The sequence below is a fragment of the Chiloscyllium plagiosum genome, chromosome 29 (genome assembly GCF_004010195.1).
Source record: "Chiloscyllium plagiosum isolate BGI_BamShark_2017 chromosome 29, ASM401019v2, whole genome shotgun sequence".
In the NCBI taxonomy this organism is placed as follows: domain Eukaryota; kingdom Metazoa; phylum Chordata; class Chondrichthyes; order Orectolobiformes; family Hemiscylliidae; genus Chiloscyllium; species Chiloscyllium plagiosum.
In genome coordinates, this window is record NC_057738.1 from 894,702 (window position 1) to 913,728 (window position 19,027).

At 42.2% G+C, this 19,027-nt stretch overlaps 1 protein-coding gene across 12 annotated transcripts in view; it reads right to left on the reverse strand.

Moving 5' to 3' along the window:
• Nucleotides 1-19,027, reverse strand: part of LOC122564315 (synaptonemal complex protein 2-like) — a 277,458-nt gene that overhangs the window by 102,078 nt on the left and 156,353 nt on the right. For all 12 annotated transcript variants that reach the window (XM_043719015.1, XM_043719016.1, XM_043719018.1 and 9 more), the window contains 3 exons: nt 14,207-14,357; nt 14,072-14,121; nt 6,766-6,895 (listed from right to left, as the gene is read on the reverse strand). In XM_043719015.1, the coding sequence (XP_043574950.1) occupies nt 6,766-6,895; nt 14,072-14,121; nt 14,207-14,357 (331 nt within the window). The remainder of the gene's footprint in view (nt 1-6,765; nt 6,896-14,071; nt 14,122-14,206; nt 14,358-19,027) is intronic.

Here is a 19,027-nt window from a genome sequence, read left to right on the forward strand (position 1 = left end):
CAAAAAACGTTTTAAAATCACTTACTTAGGGATAAATTAAAGTGATTACTGAAGAATCTTTCACAAATGAGTTTACTGTACTCTTTGGTTACGTGATATTCATTCAAATAATGAAAGAGTTCAGTCACTTTCTGCTTATAAATTTCAGTTATTTTCCACACTCTATGGGTGGCAGAGTGGTTAGCACTGCTGCTTCACAGCGCCAGAGACCCGGGTTCAATTCCCACCTCAGGTGGCTGACTGTGTGGAGTTTGCACATTCTCCCCGTGTCTGCGTGGGTTTCCTCCGGGTGCTCCGGTTTCTTCCCACAGTCCAAAAATGTGCAGGTCAGGTGAATTGGCCATGCTAAATTGCCTGTAGTGTTAGGTGCAGGGGTAAACATAGGGGAATGGGTCCGAGTGGGTGCGCTTCGGCGGGTCGGTGCGGACCTGTTGGGTCGAAGGGCCTGTTTCCACACTAAGTAATCTAATATCTCAGAATTAAAGCAAACAGACCATCCAGTATTGACCTAAGCACTGGAAACTACAACAGCAGATCAAGCTACATCAGCCCTGTGATGTCTCCTTACTAATAACTGGCCTGGCACAGTCATACTCACTGAATCATACCTTTATAGACAATGTATCAAACCACCAAAACCACATCCTTGGTCCTTTCTCCAGAATAGGTACCAGTACTGGCAACAGTGTGGCTTTGCGATAAATAGTGAGAGTTAAGTGAATGTTTTAAATGTAATTTGTGCAAGTTTGATTTTGAGGATTCCAAGTTAATGGAGGTTTTTTTTCTGTGCCTGAAGTTAATATTTAGTTTGCAAGTATTTCTGTAATCACAGTGACTGCTTTCAAAATAGTTTTTGAGGGCTAACTTTAGAATTACTGAGTTAGTGTATGTATTGGTAGGGTTTTATGACTGAACAAGATAAACAAACTCCAAGTTATAAAGTCAGGAGTTTTTGTAAGCTCCAGGGACAGCTCCAGTACTCACTGCTTATAGAATTTGTTATTTAGTTTTACTTTGAGCAATCCTATGAAGTCCTTAGATGAAAATGGCTGCACAGACCAGTGAATGAGAAGAGAAACACTGGAGAAACTAGATTAACCTTGAGTGAAAGGTTAGTGTTAGTCTCTGGCAAGAGAGTGTGTTGGCATAAAACCCCAAAGCCCTAAAGGCTAAGTACATTTAGGCACAGGCAGATGAATTGCTCCATGAAAAAGTGACCTTATAGTTAAATCTACAAGGCAAAAGTGACTTAAGCATACTGAGCTTTCAGAGACAGGAGCTCTGGTGTGAGTACAGTACGAGTGGTGTTTTTGGGTACTATACTAGAAGTGTGTTTTAGGTACATGACTAAAGCTGTTGCTCTGCTTTTCAATTAATGCCAGCATTTTTGGCATTGATGAGATAATACCATTAAAGTGGATTTAAACATTTGAAATGTTAACAAGTTGAGAAGATTTGTAGCTCAACTTATATCCAGAATTTGAAGTGCATTTAAGTAGACAATTAGTTTATTCTTTTTTTTAAGATTACTAACAGTGTGGAAACAGGCCCTTCGGCCCAACAAGTCCACACTGACCCGCCGAAGCGCAACCCACCCAGACCCATTCCGCTACACTTACCCCTTCACCTAACACTACAGGCAATTTAGCATGGCCAATTCACCTAACCTGCACATTTTTGGACTGTGGGAGGAAACCCACGCAGACACTGGGAGAATGTGCAAACTCCACACAGTCAGTCGCCTGAGGCAGGAAATGAACCCAGGTCTCTGGTGCTGTAAGGCAGCAATGCTAACCACTGTGCCACCGTGCCGCCCATACCTTCATATATTAATAAACTTATGCTTGACTGTTAAAAATGCAGTATTGCATGCTTATGTTTTAGTGAGAGACCACTCTTGAAACCAAAACGTGACCTGATCTATCAAACCAGGTTTCAATCTGGGATCCGACTAATCCAGTACTTGACTCATCCTCATCACAGGTGCATCTGCCTTTGACAGTACCAGCTGGAAGAATTACCAAATGGTCCTGACAGAGACAAAGTCCTGTCCTCTCAATGAGCACACGGTTGATTATATTGTGCAGTATTACCACTGTTATATGGGATAGATTTCACAAAGATTTAGCAACTGAAGTCTAGGCATTCTCAGGGTGCCATGGGCCAGCAACAACAGCATGGTAGTCAACACAAACTCATCGCCTGGCACTTTCTGCACACATCAAGCCAGGAGTTCAACCCTGGTTCATAAAAAGGGGAGGATGACATGTCAGGAGTAGCATGAAGCATGACTCAAAATATGGTATCAACTTGGTGAAGCTACAAATAGGACTATTTGCAAATTAAACAGCAAGTGATGGACAGAGCAAAGTGATTCCACAAACAGGTGATTAGATCGAAGCTTTGCAATTCTGCCACATCCAGTCATGAATGGCAGGGACAATTGAACAACTCACTAGATAAGCAGCTCCTTAAATTTCCCTTACTCATTGATGAGGAAAAGCTGAGCACATCAGTGCAAAAGATCAGGCTGAAGCATTTGCAACAGAAGCCAGAAGTGGAATGAACAATCCATCTCAGTCACTTCCACTCACGTCATTCTTTAGCTAATTTGATCCCCTCCATGTGATATCAAGAAACTGGTGAAGACACAAGACACCACAAAGGCTCATGGTCTTAAAATAAAAACCAAAAGAATTGTGGATACTGTAAATCAAACAAACAGAAATTGCTGAAAAAGCTCAGCAGGTCTGGCAGCATCTGAGTGTTCAAACATTTCTCAAGTGCACAATTATTTCCAGTTAGTCAATCCAAGAAATAAGGTTCCCCTTTGGAAGATATATATGATTTCAACCTGAAATGGTCCAGGAATTTAGTTGCAGGTGGCAGGGTTAAAATTGGCTATTGTTAAGTTAGTTTCAAGCTACCAGCTTTCACTTTAACTCAGAATACCTTAGGTTACTTGAGCACAAACTCATCAGGAAGAGCAATGTTAATTATTTGGTGAATGCAAGAGTAGCAAAGTGGGCTCGACAGCCAGTCAATCCTGTTCCCAATTCAAAATGACAGTTGATCTTTTCCCTGATGTCCACGCTCCCAGCCCTTTATTCCATTTGGACTCAAGAATTTATTGGAAAATACCAACTTGCTTTAAAATACAGCATTTGAGTGATTTATAAACAAATAAATCAATTTGCCAGAGACTACAGTGAAAACTGGAAGGAATGCTGCTCGAAAGGTAAGTACTTTGCACATTGGTATTATGAAGATGATCTTTTGCAAGGCACTGTTCCAATAATCTTGGGGGCCTTCAATATGTAGGTGGACTGGAAAAAACAGGTAAAAACAATGACTGCAGATGCTGGAAACCAGATTCTGGATTAGTGGTGCTGAAAGAGCACAGCAGTTCAGGCAGCATCCAAGGAGCAGCGAAATCGAAATTTCGGGCAAAAGCCCTTCATCAGGAATAAAGGCAGTGAGCCTGAAGCATGGAGAGATAAGCTAGAAAGTCCACATTGTTGCCCTGGGGTTGAAGTGTTCCGAGGCGGAAGATGAGGCGTTCTTCCTCCAGGCGTCTGGTGGTGAGGGAGCGGCGGTGAAGGAGGCCCAGGACCTCCATGTCCTCGGCAGAGTGGGAGGGGGAGTTGAAATGTTAGGCCACGGGGCGGTGTGGTTGATTGGTGCGGATGTCCCGGAGATATTCCCTAAAGTGCTCTGCTAGGAGGCCCCCCTTCTCCCCAATGTAGAGGAGACAGCTTCGGGAGTGACGGATACAATAAATGATATTAGTGGATGTGCAAGTAAAACTTTGATGGATGTGGAAGGCTCCTTTATTTGCTAGATCAAGGAAAGGAATTCATGGAACATCCGCAAGATAATTTGTTTTGCAATAGCCTGTGGTAGATCCCACCAGTGAACGTGCATTTTTTGGGTTTTGGTGATGTGTAATGAGGCAGACTTGATTCGGGAACTGAAAGTGAAGGACCCCCTAGGGGGCAGTGACCATAATATGACAGAAGTCACCCCATATGAGGAGGAGAAGACTGAATCAGTTCTGATTGTAGTAACCTTTATTCAATTGTAATACCAAGACATGAGAGAAGATCCAGAGTTGATCGGAAGGGAGGTCAGTGGAGCAAAGACATGAATCCCTGGCATAGGAACTGAATAAGTACACTGCATCAGATTTCATACAGTGGAAGACATCAGCAACACACTAGAACTTGAAGATAGTCAAAGGACAGAGGTGACTGGAGTAGCTATCACTAAGAAGGTGCTGCGAAAGACGAAAAGTCTGAAGGTGAATAAAATCACCTGGGCCAGGTTGACTACATCCCTGAGTTCTGAAGGAGATAGTTGAGGAAATTATAAAGGCATTGGTCATCTTTCAGGAAATTGCTGGAGTGTCAGTGGACTAAAATGACTAATGTAAGACCATTGTTTAAGGGAGGCAGAAGACAGGAAACTGGAGACCAGCTAAAAATCACAAAACACCAGGTTATAGTCAAATAGGCTTAATTGGAAACACTAGCTTTCGGAGCATCACTCCTTTATCAGTGCTCTGAAAGCTAGTGCTTCCAATTAAACCAGTTGCACTATAACCTGGTGTTGTGTGATTTTTAACTTTGTACACCCCAGTCCAACACTGGCACCTCCAAATCATGATAGACTGCTTAGTCTGACCTCCGTTGTTAGTAAGATTTTAAGAGCATTATTAAAGGATGACATTGTGGACTACATGGATATATTGAGTAAAATAAGATGGATTCAGCAGGTTTCATTAAGGGGAAATCAGACCTGACAAGTATGGTAGAATTCTTTGAGGTAGTACTGAGCAAGTTAGACAAAAGACAGCCAATGCACATGATCTATTTGGATTTCTTAAAATCCTTTAGGAAGGTGCCACAATGTGGAAACAGGCCACTCGGCCAATCAAGTCCACACCAACCCTCCAAAGATGATCACCTTGCCCCGTCCCTGCAATCATACATTTCTCATGGCTAATCCAGCTAGTCTGCACATCCCTGGACACCATGGGCAACTTAACACGGTCAGTCCACCTAACCTCCACATCCTCGGACTGTGGGAGGAAACTCACGCAGAAATGGGAAGCATGTGCAAACTACACAGACATCAACTGAATCGAATCCAGGTCTCTGTGCCACATATTTACATAATGTATCATTAAATTGATATGTAATCACTGACTGTTCTAAATGCTAATCTTCTACCTGGCTTTGAACAGACTCAAACTCCTTCAAATGGTCATTTTTGAATTGGGCTTTCCATTGAAATAATCTCATGCAGTCAGAAACATAGAAGATGGGAGCAGGAGGCAGCTATTTGGCGCTTCGAGCCTGCTCTGCCATTCTTTGTAATCATGGCTGATTGTCCAACGCAATAACCTAATCTTGCTATTGCCCCATAACCTTTGGTCCCATTCACCACAAGTGCTATATCTAGCCCTCCCTTGAATACATACAATGTTTTGGCATCAACTACTTCCTGTGGTAATGAATTCCACAGGCCCACCACTCTTTGGGGAAAGAAATGTCTCCTCTCCATCCTAAATGGTCCACCCTGATTCCTCAGACTGTGACCCCTAGTTCTGGATGCACCCATCATTGGGAATATGCTCCCTATATCTACCCTGTCTAGTCCTGTCAGAATTTTGTAAGTCTCTCCGAGATCCCCACTCACTTGTCTGAATTCCAACAAAAACAATCCTAACCTAATCAATCTCCTGAAACATCAGTCCTGCCATCTCTGGAATCAGCCTGGTAAACCTTTGCTCAACTTCCAAGAACAAGAGTATCCTTCCTCAGAAAAAGGAGACAAAAACTGCACATAACATTCAATGTGTGGTCTCACCAAGGCCCCTCATAACTGCAACACATCCATACACCTGTTCTCACATTCATTGCCACAGAATTTACATTAGAGGCAAATGCAAAACTTAAAGGTGGCTGTTTTAAGTGCCACAGACTGGCATCTTGAAATTCTTCGAGTTTCTGACATTAACCTGCTGAAACAAAACTAACTAGATCAGATTTAAGCTCTGCAGTCCTTCCACATCCAGATTTCACATTAAATATTATTAAAATGGAGGTAAAATTGATTCTTGATTACTAAGGGAATTGCAGAGAGTTTAGGTTAAAATCAGATAGTTATCAACTTATTGAATGCTGGAAGAGGCTTGAAGAGCTAAGCAGCCTATTCATTCACATCCAGTTATGAATAGTGGTGGACAATTAAACACGTAACACATGATCCGGACTTGGAATTACATTGCTACTCCTTCGCTGTTGCAGGGTCAAAATCTTCAACCTATCTTAACAGTACTGAGTGTGTTCCTACATCCAAAGGACAGCAATGGTTCAAAAAAATAGCTCACTGCCACCTTCTCCAGGAGAATGGAGGATGGACAAAAAATGCTGCCCTTCCCTGTGTCCTATCACCAAATTGAAAATCAGGATATTTGATTTACAACCCCACTTCCAGTTCAATGTCAAGTTAAAACCCAGGCCTTTACTACTTTCATAAATTCTCCATGCCAGTTCCTCACTTTCAAAAGCACAGACAATTCCGCAAAATATATATTCATCAAAACAAAACATATTACAATTCAAGATGACTGCTATTGAGAACTGGACTGTGTTCAAACAGATTTATTTTCCATTTTAACAATTACAATCAAATTCCAAAATTCAAGAGTTGGGGGTTCTCTCAGGAAAGTCACTTAAAATCTAAAACCAAAAGTCTTACTTTTAATCCTCTTGGCTATCTGTACAGGAACTGGTGTGCGATGTCGATCTGAAAATTCTGGAATAATCTGTCCAGATGGTGTGATTTTTTGATTTTCTTCTTGAGTCTGCAGCTGTGTTTTCTCAGTTACCTTTAGCAAGAAACAACACTTTAATCAAATTACATTTCGGAATTGCAATTCACTCAGTAAAAGTTTTACTAAGTATCTATATCCACATGCTCTAACTACAAAATTATGAACACCATATTTTGCCACGTATCACAGGCCCACCACTCTTCACATTTTCCAAAAATCTGATTTTTTTTGGCAAAAGCACCAAAAAGGAACTGGCAGTAGAGAGTATATTAAACACATATCTCCTCACCCTCCATGACAATATAATATAACTGTATTGAATTGAAGTTGGAGACACAAAACTAATTGTAATCTGTGAACTAAACAGAAACATTAGTCCTCCAAACACCACTGTCCTCTGCTAACATCAAAGCCATTGCCCATGTGGTAATCAACCAAAGTCAAAGTCAGAGAAGAATCCAGAATGTAGTGCAATATGATTGAGTGTATCTTCCTCTCTATGTGATATCCAGTTCAGAATACTGGTGCAAGATGATGTTTCTTCTGGAGAGTACAGCCACAGCATTGTAGGGAACTTGGTTTTAAAGCGTCGGGAGCAGGTGAATGGTGGGGAAAGAATGTAGACAGAAAACCAATAATGAAGAGAGATTCAACATTTCGGAGAACAGCTATCTCTGCAGTCACAGATTTGTTTCCAGGATGGTATGTTCATCTTTGCTGCCAAAGCCAAGGAAATAATTGAGTGCCTGAAGAACGTCAGCGAAGGGTGGTTGGATGAATAGCCAGAGGCTACATCATGTCTTATTTCAGAATGAATGATGCAAGTAAGTCGATGCAACAATTCCAACATGAGAAAGGATGGGTAGAAGATGCAACATTTTGATAAATTAGTATTTTTAAGAAAAGGATGAATAAGTCAAGGAAATAATTTCAAAAGGGAGATTTGGAAATCTGCACTGAAAACAGCTGGATAAGGATATTCAAGCAGTGGAGAGTTTAGAACTACTGTTGTTTTTGAAAAAAGGACAGGATTCCCAATTCTATAACCTCAAATGTCAATTAACATATTGGGTCTTTTAAACCAAAAATCCATGTTTGTGCCAACACTGCATAAATTCTAGGAAATAAAAAAAAGTCAAATTAATGAGTGCCAAAGATGCTGGTTTATACACTAGGTCACTTGTTTATGACTAGTGGACAACATACAAGCTTTTATTCAAAGAGAACAGTTCGTGATGAATGAGAGCTTGGGTTGGTATCAAATTGAATAAAGCTCGAGGATGAGTGAGACTTACAAGATGTGGGGGTTTATGGGATCGAGGCATAGAGGACAAGGAATGTGAGAGGGTGTGGAAATGGTGAAGTATGCAGGCCTAAGGGCTGGTTTTGATTTGTTTTTTTAAAAAAATAACCCTTTACACAACAGTGGTGCATCAAAGCAGGCTTTCTGGTCAGCCTGCCATCATAACTAGCAATCCGCCACCTTGTTCTGGGGTCATCTGACTGTTTGTTGTCAGTCAGAGAACCCAACTACTCTGCTATGAATATCTAAGTGAGGCTCATTATACTCATTCAGAAGAAACCTTCCAGCAGTCTTGAAGGTCAGACAAACAATTCAGTAACAGTGCAAGAATAGAAGATCAATAGTGGTAAGTACTTTCCATGGAAAGAAAATTTGTCAACAAAGACAAAGAATTGAAAGTGGAGTTGCAGGTAGATAGGATAATGAAGGCGGTGTTTTTTGTTTTTTTGGTCAGAGCATCAAGTAGAGGAGTTGGGAGGTCATGCTGTGGCTGTACAGGACATTGGCTTTCGGAATACTGGGTGCAATTCTGCTCTCCCTCCTATAGGAAGGAAAGATGGTGTGAAACTTGAAAGTGTTCAGAAAAGATTTACCGGGGTTGTAGGAGTTGAGCTACAGGGGGAGGCTGAATATGCTGGGGCTGTTTTCCCTGGAGTGTTGGAGGCTGAGGGGTGACTTTATAGAGGTTTATAAAATCATGAGGGGCACAGATAGGGTAAATAGACAAGTATTTTCCCTGGGGTTGGGGGGAATCCAGAACTAGAAGGCAGAGGTTTCAGATGAGAGCGGAAAGATTTAAAAGGGACCTAAGAGTAAGTTTTTCATGCAGAGGGTGGTATGGAATGAACTGCCGGAAGTGGTGGAGGAGGCTGGTACAATTACAACGTTTAAAATGGCATCTGTATGGGTGAAACAGCACGTGGATCAGTACTACATCTGCAATTATTTACCATCTCTATCACTGATAGAGATAAAGGTGCTGAGAGGAACATGTTAAAAAGAAAATTTAAAATGGGACAATAAGTAATGAGGTCACAAAATGGTGTTCTCTTTTTGAGGGATCAACAAGGGAGCATATGGAGTATAATGTGAACAATGGGAAGTTAAGTCTTCAGTAAGGAGAATATAACAGCAACATTTTTTCTAAAAAAGGATGAAATGTTGTGATTTTAAAAAAAAGAGACAACTGTCCTTGTGCAAGACAAGACTTTGATATGCAAGTAACAGCAAGCAGTTAAAGAAGTGGCAAAATGTAAAATTGTCCTTGCACTCAAAATCCTTCTACATTAAAGATTGAAGAAAAGCTTTATAAAGGTTTTGTGCAACTTCCCATTTAGGGCCTTGATAGACATATGGAAGATCCTAGATGGCCCCCATCCACGGAGAATGCTCTACCACCTCCACAGGTAGGAACAAGGAACCTGAAATCATCCTTCTGACCTCAACTAGGAAATGAGTAAAACCCTCACTGTACCAGCTTTTAAAAGGTGCATTTTACCTTTCTTCGCAGACCAAACCTTCAGACAGTACACGAGGTGCTATCCCATCCAAGTTCTATGCAGTTTTAACAAAACACCCTTGCCATTTAATTTCTAAATATCAATATTTATCTGGCCAATTACTTTCTACCTTTGTGCTTAGAATGGCTACTTGTCAATCTTATCTTATCAATGTGTTCCTTTGCAGCCTTTGAGCCCTCCTCACAGTTTACATTTCCATCAAGCTTTACATCATGAACAAACCTGGATTCAGAAGCATTGGTCTCTTTGTCCAAGTCATTTAAATAGATTGTAACTGGCTAAGACCACAGATCCTTGGTGCAACTTGAACATGCCTCAATGAATCTGTCCTTTTGGACTTATGTCAAACAATCCTCCAGACTGAGTTTATGCTAAAGATAGCCAATGAGGTGTCCTCTTTCATATTAATCTTTTGAGTGGCATTTTATTCAATGCCTCTTGGACATAGCATTAGGATAAGTGATCAATTACTTAACACGGAGATAAGGAGGAATTTCTTCAGAGTTTGTTGTCCCAGAGATCTGGAATATGCAGTTGTTGAGCACATTCGATGTTAAGATAGAGATATTTTTGTATTTGAAAGGAAGCTGTGAACATGGGGATGAGAGACAAAATAAACTGCAGATGCTGGAATCCAAAGTAGACAGGCAGCATCAGGTAGAGGCTGGAAGACCACAGTAAGCCAGGCAGCATCTGGAGGTGGAGTAGTCAACATTTCGGGCGGAACCCTTCTTCAGGATTGAGGGTGGTTGTGGGGGATCCGCAGATAAAGGGGGTGGCGAGGGCAGGATGGTGAAATGGAGACAGGTAGACGGTACGACCTGGTTCATCAATGGGAGGAATGAATCCAGTTGGTGGCAAGGAACAATGGTAGGTGGTGGAGGGGCTGGGAAGGGAGTCAGGGGATGGGGAGGGAGGATATTTGAAATTGAAGAACTCAGTGTTGCGTCCTCTGACAGGAGATAAGGTGTTGTTCCTCCAATAGGAGCTATGGTTTGTTTTGACAATGGAAGCAGCCAAGGATGGTCAGGTCAGAAAGAGAGTAGTTGGGGGAATTGAAATGGGCGGTGACTGGGAGGTCTGGTTGGCCCATGTGGGCCCGGCTGAGATGCTCAGTGAACCGTTTCTTAAGTTTAAGTTGGTATCCCTGATGTAGAGAAGACCACATCGGGAGCATCTGATGCAGTAAACTAGGTTGAAAGAGGTTGAAAAATTGCTAAGCCAGCAATTATTACCCAATCCTATTGGTCTTGTAGGTGATGGTGGTGCGTGTTGTCATTTTGAACTGCTGCAGCCCTTGGGATGTAGAGACATCCACAGTGCTGTTCGATAAAGATATTCCAGCATCCTGATTAGTGACAGTGAAGTAACAGGAATACACTTGGAAGGACTGTTTGGGGCCCTGGATATTGGTGAGGGAGAGTGGTGTACTGGCAGGTTTTGCATTTTTTCTGGTTGCAGGTGAAGGCACCTGGGGGTTTGATGGTGGGCTGGCGTCAACTAAGGACTGTCCGAGGGAATGATCCTTGCATGGGGAATATGGGGATTAGTAGGAAAGTGGAATTGAGTTTGAAGATTGGGCATGATTTTATTTACATTTTGAGACACTAACGCAAAAGAGCCAAAGCATCTATTTCTAAAGTCATACAATACAGAAATAGACCCTTCAGTCCAAACAGTCCAAGCCAAATAGTTCAAACTAATTAGGTCTACTTTCATATTCTTCACTCAATTCCACACTTTTTTTTTTAAAAAAAGATACCTTGAAGAGTGTGAATCGAAGGATAATTTGATTTTAAAAATTGCAACGTTTTCCATCAATGAGCCATTTTAAGTATAAGGCTCAGTTCAGCAAAAGGTGAGAGCTTCTGTTCTCCTCTTCATTCGTACGTATGGGTAGATGACCAAAAACGTGGGCATCACTGGCTACGCCAGCAATTATTACCCAATCCTGTTGGTCTTGTAGGTGATGATGGTGCATGTTATCATTTTGAACTGCTGCAGCCCTTGGGATGTAGAGACATCCACAGTGCTGTTCGATTTAAGATATTCCAGCTTCCTGATTAGTGACAGTGAAGTAACAGGAATACACTAAGTCACAAAGGTGTGCGGCTTGGAGGGGAAGCAGTGGTGCTGTTCACATGCATTCCTCGTCGCTCTGCTTGGTAGAGCTCAGAGGCTTGGAACATGTTCTTGGCTTAGTCAGTGACAGCAGTATACACCCATGCCACTGTGCATGAGTGTGAAAGAACAAAATGCTGAATGGGGTGTCAATCAGGTGTGATGCTGTGCCCTGAATGTTTCAAGTGATATTAAAACTACACTCGTCCTGAGAAGCAGAGAGTATTCAGTTATGTTCTTGACTTTTTCTGACAGCTAACAGGCAGGATTTTGGGTTGATAGAGGGATGGGTTCTGTGCGTTGGGGGAGAAGAGGAATGACACACCACAGCATCCTTACCTCTGACTTCTTGCAGTCTGGTTCAATTCCTGTTAATGGTAAAATATTAATGGGGAATTCAGTAATGGTATACTAAATGAACTTCAAATAGCCATGGAGATGACCATTACTTGGCACCTTTGCGGTAGAAATGATATTTGCCACTTGTCACCCCAAGCCATGGTGGACATGAACAGAGACCACTTCAATGAGTGAGAAGAAGTCACAAATGGTGCTGAACATTGCACAGTGAACATCTCTACCTTTAAGACAAGGTGGTTATTGATGAAGCCTCTTAAGGTGATATTCCTGCAGGCATGTCCCAGGATTGAGATGATTGGCCTCTATTCATCTTCCTTTGTGCTAGATATGTCTCCAAACCATGGGAGTTCTGACCTGAATATAGATTTGCTGGGGCTCCATAATGACATACTTGATGAAATGTTCCCTTGACATCAAAGAAAGTAACGCTCACTTCCAGTTCAGCTGTTTTGTCTCTGCTCAGACAAAGGCTGCAAAGAAGCCAGGAGGCCCTGCGTGAAAGATGAAAGCTGTTTTTTTTTGATAGTCACAGCAAAATCTAAACAAATATTATGGATGCAGATCACTTGCTCTGTGGTTTGCATGTGGGCAAGTAAACACAAACATAATGGGGGCTGGATCTGTTACTGGGAGAATGAGTTATCATCGAACCATTTTTGTTATGGAAGGATTATTCCAACAACTTTTTTTTCACTAAAATAAGCCAATTCTAATTCACTCATGGAACATGAGCATCACTGGTTGGGCCAACATTTATTGTTTGTTCCTAGTTGCCCTTGAGAAGGCTGTTGAACTGTCTTCTTGAACCATTGCAATTCATCCCATAACACCGTTCGGGAGGACTCCCAGAATTTGGAGTGCGAGGAAATGGCCATGTACTTCCAAGTCAGGGTGGTGAGTGGTTTGGTGGGGAACTTGCAGATGTTGGTGTTGCACGTATCTGCTGCCTTGCCCTTCTAGATGGAGATGGTCATTTATTTGGAAGGCGCCATCTAAGGAACTTTTCATGCAGTACATCTTGTAGATGGCACCACTGCTGTTACTGAGCACAGTTGTTTTGTCTTGGATGTTTTTGTCAAGCTTCTTGACTGTTTTTGGAGTTGCACTCATCCACCAGGCAAGTGAGGTATATCCCATCACACACCTGACTTATGCCTTATTGATGACAGACAGGCTTTGAGGAGTCAGGAAGAAAGTTGCTTGCTGCAGTATGTTTAGCCTCTGATCTGCTCGTGTAACCACTATGTTTTATGTGGTGAATAAAGTTTCTGTTCAATGGTAATCCCCCAGGATGTGGATAGTGGGGGATTCAGAGATAGCAATGCCATTGAATGCCATGGATGATGGTTAGATGGTTTCTTAGGGGAGATGGTCATTGCCTAGAATTCGTGTGGCACGAATATTACTTGCCATTTTTTAGCCTGAGCCTGGTTTTGTTCATGTCTTGCTGCATTTGAACATGGAACGCTTCAATTTGAACATGGAACGCTTGAGAAGTCACAAACAATGCTGAATATGGCTCAATCAGCAAATACCTCCATTTCTGACTGCACAATGGAGCAAAGGTCATTGATGAAGCAGTTGGTAGTTGGGTCTAGAGCACTACCCAATGAGCTCCTGCAGAGATGGCCTACCTCCAACAAACTCAAACATTTTCCTTTGTGCCAGATCATGACATCAACCAAACAGCTCCTCCTCTCCCTCACGCAAATTCCATTGATTGCAATTTTGCTAGGGCTCCGTGATACCACATATGGTCAAATGCTGCTTTGATGTCAAGAGCCGTCACTTTCACCTTACTTGAAAAAAACTTAAACACTAACGTGAATTAGTGTAGCGCAATTAGCAGGAAATTCATTTAGTAATATCTTTTATCTTGTGTTTTAGCCAATGACTGATTGCAGAAAAGTTTAATAATTTATTTACCTTTCTCTGATCCTGCTCATCTTCACTGGATTCGAGAGAGAGTGGCAAAACTTACGTTGAAAATAAAATGACAAATTAGCAAATGAGTTGGGTTAAAAATCCACTTTGCAAGAAGCATTTGATTAACAAACAAACCTCTTAAGCGAGACGTTTTTCTTTTTTTAGATTTACTATAGTTTGCGACATCTGGAGTAACCTTAACTTGGGGTTCCAAGATCCAGCTATGTTCAGTGCCCTCACTACTTGAATCTTCCGTGAATAACTTCTTTAGATCACTTCTTCTATGCTGATATTATAAGGTTATTTGTTAATGAGTCAGACTCAGAACATCTCTACATTGCAAAAGAAATTAGCAACATGATGCAATAGTTCATAAATTAATAACATTAACAAAACCATTGAATCACATTCATGGTAAATCTCAAATTGATGGTATATTTTCAGAGTACAAACCAATGAATAGCTTCACAAACACTGGAAGGATTTCAAATTATGCAAGTTTGAGTCATATTTAGAGTCACAGGGTAATAGAGATGTACAGCACAGAAACAGACCCTTCGGTCCAACTCGTCCATGCTGACCAGATATGGTAAGCTAATAGAGTCCCATTTGCCAGCACTTGGCTCATATCCTTCTAAACCTTTCCTATTCATATACCCATCCAGATGCCTTTTCAATGTTGTAATTGAACCAGCCTCCACTACTTCCTCTGGCAGCTCATTCCATACTGCACCACCCTCTGTGCAAAAACATTGCCCCTTAGATCCCTTTTATATCTTTTCCTTCTCACCCTAAACCTATGCCCTCTAGTTCTGGAACTTCCCACTCCACGGAATAGACTTTGTATAATTATCGTATCCATGCCCCTCATGATTTTATAAACCTCTATAAGGTCACCCCTCAGCCTCCGACGCTCAAGGGTAAACAGCCCCAGTTTATCCCTATAGCTCAACTTCTTTAACCTTGGCAGCATTCTTGTAAATCTTTTCTGAACCCTTTCAAGTTTCACAACAGGAAGGAGACCAGAATTGCACGCAACATTCCAGAAGTGGCCTAACCAGTGGCTTGTCCAGCTATTTGAAAAATACATGGCTCAGTTCCGCAAGAGGTGCAACTTTCTCTCACGACATCATTCATTAAATATTTAGGTATACTATTAAATAGAACTATGGACCTGACAGCACAGGAAAAAGGCAAAACCACAGTACTTAGTTTTAAGTATATACAGTATTCAAGATAAATCACATGATTCCATGCTTTCTCCATAAACTCCTACTTTCCTGCTTCAAAGGTGATTTACTATTCTCTTTAGAAAGAATGATTTTTGTTTAGAGAATTTTTAACACCCTATGGGAATCAAATGGCCTTCTACAGTGAAAGATCCAAAATGAGTGCAGTCATTAGTTGACTTGAGGAAATAGCATTTTTCCACCTGAAAATGTTCAGCTCTTTATTTTTATTGGTAAACTCAAATGCCTCCTTGAAACACTGTTTAAACTAAAATTTCTACACCCCCTTACATTTAATGTAAAATAGGACTTAGCAAACCTGTCAACTGGCATTGGCTTTGATTAATCTACATTTTGCAATGTCCAATCTTACAGCATGGAAGAAAAAGTGACTTTTTTCAAAAAAAATCTAAGCCTCTACATAAAAGCTTTCATATTTGTGCCAGTTTTTACCCCACAGTTCTACAAACAAACAAAACTGAAAGAACTGTGGATACTGTCAGTCAGAAACAAAAACAGATGATGCTGGGAAAGTTCCACATGTCTGGCAGCATCTGTGAAAAGAAAATTGAGTTAACATTTCAGGTCCTGTGATCCTTAATCAGAACTGATGGAAGCTAAGAAAATGTTGGTTAATATGAAGATGGGGGCGGGGAGGGAGCCAAAGAGAAAGGAAGAATGATTGAACAGACCAAGGCATTGATAACAATCTGGCTGGGCAGGTGAATAGCTGGTAATGGAGACTGTTAGCAGCTAGTGTGTAATGACAGACTATGTGATAACAAGGCCTAGTCTGTGGGATAGGGGGCTATGTTATGGATGAGTTCATCACTTAAAATTATTGAATTCAATATAGAGGCTGGAGGGCTGCAGGGTCCCCAAGTGTAAGATGAGCTGCTGTTCTTCCAGCTTGTGCCGAGCTTCACCGGAACACTGCCACAAGCCTGGTGTTGGCATGGGAACAGGGTGTGTTGAAGTGGCAGGCAACTGGAAGTGCAGTGCCTTTTTTGCAGATGGGTGTTCTGCAAGCAGATCAATCAGCCTATGCTTTATTTCCCCAGCGTAGATGAGACCACATTATGAACAGCAAATGCAGATTACATTTGATTGTAAGAAGTGCAGGTAAAGTTCTGCTTCACCTGGAAGATATGTTAGGGTCCTTGGATACTAAGGATGGAGGTGGTAAATGGGCATACCTTCAGCAATTGCAGGGGAAGGTGCTGTAGGGTGACCGTTGGGGATGGTAAGGAGGGAGGGTGGTGGCAGAAATGGGTGTTGGGAGTGAAGGAAGAATAGACCATAGTGTCCCAGAGGGAAGGGGAATATGTGTCTGATGGTAGCATCTAGCTGGAGATGGCAGAAATGACAGATGATCTTTTGGCTGTGGATGCTGGTGGGATGGCAGGTAAGGACAAGTGGAACTGTATTTATGTTGCAGGAGGGAAGGGGGTGGGGTGAGAGCCGAAGCGTGGGACATGGGTCGGACCAAGTTAGAAGATGGGTCTGACCTAGTTGAGGGCCCATCAACAACGGTGCTGGGGAATCCACGCTTGTGGAAGAAGGCTCTCTTGCCGAAGTTGGCGTCATTGTACATATATGATGGACACACAGAATGGAATAGTCTTTACTGGAAACAGGGTGTGAGGATGTATAGTCCAGGTAGCTGTGGGATTCAATGGGTTTATTGTGGATACTTGTAGCTAATCCATCCCCAGAAATGAAAACAGAATTGTGGAGGAAGAGAAGGGAGCGGTCAGAGATAGACTAGGTAAAAGTGAGGGTGGGGTGAAAATTGGACGAGAAATTCCTGATGAGGGGGGAATGTAGCACTGATGATATCACTAATATATCAGAGAGAGACCCCGAGAGAGCGAGAGACAGAGACCCCGAGAGAGAGAGAGACCCCGAGAGAGAGAGAGACCCCGAGAGAGAGAGAGACCCCGAGAGAGAGAGAGAGAGCGACCCCGAGAGAGCGAGAGAGAGAGACCCCGAGAGATAATTGTGGATGGGGGTTGGAATAGGACTTGAACAAGAAATATCCTACATACCCCACAAAGAGCCAAGCATTACTGGGCCCATCTGCGTGCTCATAGTCACCTGTGTGACCTGATGAAAACGAAAGGAGTTAAAAGAGTTGTTGTTGAGGGTGCAGAGGAGCTCAGCAAGTGGAGGAAGGTGGCAGTGGGTGGCGGCAGTTGGGCCTTTGTTCCAGGAAGAAGTAGAGAGCCCCACAACCATCCTGGTGGGGGATGGACATGTAAAGGGTGAACAGGAGAAATTCTGAAACTGGTGCAAAAGCAGAAGAATCATGGATGGAAGTGAGAAAGGACTGGACCAAGGCCAAAAGACTGAGTCAAGGTAGGTAGAGATGAGTTCTGTGGGGGCAGGAGCAGGCAAAAGCAATGGGTCTGCCCAGGCAGTCCTGTTTGTGGATGTTCAGGAGGTGAAGTGAGCTATGCTGGGGCTAGGAGACTATCAGCTTGGAGACAGTGGGGTGGAAATTTCCAGATAAACGGAGGTCAGTGACTGTCATTGATACAATAGGCTTCGAGCCATGGTAGGGAGATTGTCTTCGGGGAGATAGGAGGTGGTACCAGAGCTGGCGCTCAGCCTCTGCAATGTCAAGGTCAGTATGCCAGACTATAACAGGGGTCTGGCCTGGTTGATAATATCATGTCTGAACCAAGGCTATAATGTGGGAAGGAGTTAAGCAGTTCTGATGGAATCCAAATTGGGCAGTCAGGTTATGCTAAGCAGGTACTGCTTGATAACACTGTTAATGACAGCTTCCATCGCTTTATTGATGATGGAGCATTATGTGGGAAAATGTGAAGTTGTTTTATTTTGGAAGCAGGAACAAGAAAACTATTTAAATTAAGAAAATCTGCAGAAAGCTACAACATTAAAAGGGACTTGGTGTTACTTTTACATGAAACAAGTCCAGCGCACATATGCAGCAGATAATCTGGAGGCTAATGGAATGTTGGCCCTTATTTCTAGAGAGTTAGAGAGTTAGAGTAAAATATAGTATGGAAACAGACCCTTTGTCTAACTAGCCCATGCCAATCATGTTCCCAAACTAAACTAGCCCTACTTCTCTACCTTTGGCCCATATCCCTCCAAACCTTACCTATTTACATACTTATCCAAATGTCTTTAACATTGTAACTGTACCTCATCCACCACTTCCTCTGGCAGCTCATTCTCCACACTATCCACTATCTGTGTAAAAAAATTCCTCATGTGTTATCTTTCTCCTCTCACCTTAAAAATATGCCTCCTAGTTTTGAACTCACCTACCTGAGAGAAAACACCTTGTTATTCACCTTATCTACATCCCTCATCATTATAAACCTATAAAGGGTTGGGTCTGCACTTGTTCCAATACGGAAGAAGAATCAGAGGTGAGCTTATTGATGTATTTAAGATTCTTAGAGGATGTGACAGGACGCTTGTGGAAAGATAGCTTCCCCTTCTGGGAGAGCTTCAGACCAGAGATCTCAGAATCAGGAGACTAAACACAAGACAGAGAATAAGGAATTTCTTCTGAGGATTGTCAATCTGTGGAATTCTTCACTCGGAGGGCTATTGAATATACTTAATGACTCAGCTTTAAGGTGGTGATAGATATTTTTAATCTGGGAGAAGGTGAGGACTGCAGATGCTGGAGTACCAGAGTTGAAATATGTGGTGCTGGAAAAACACAGCAGGCCAGGCAGCATCCAAG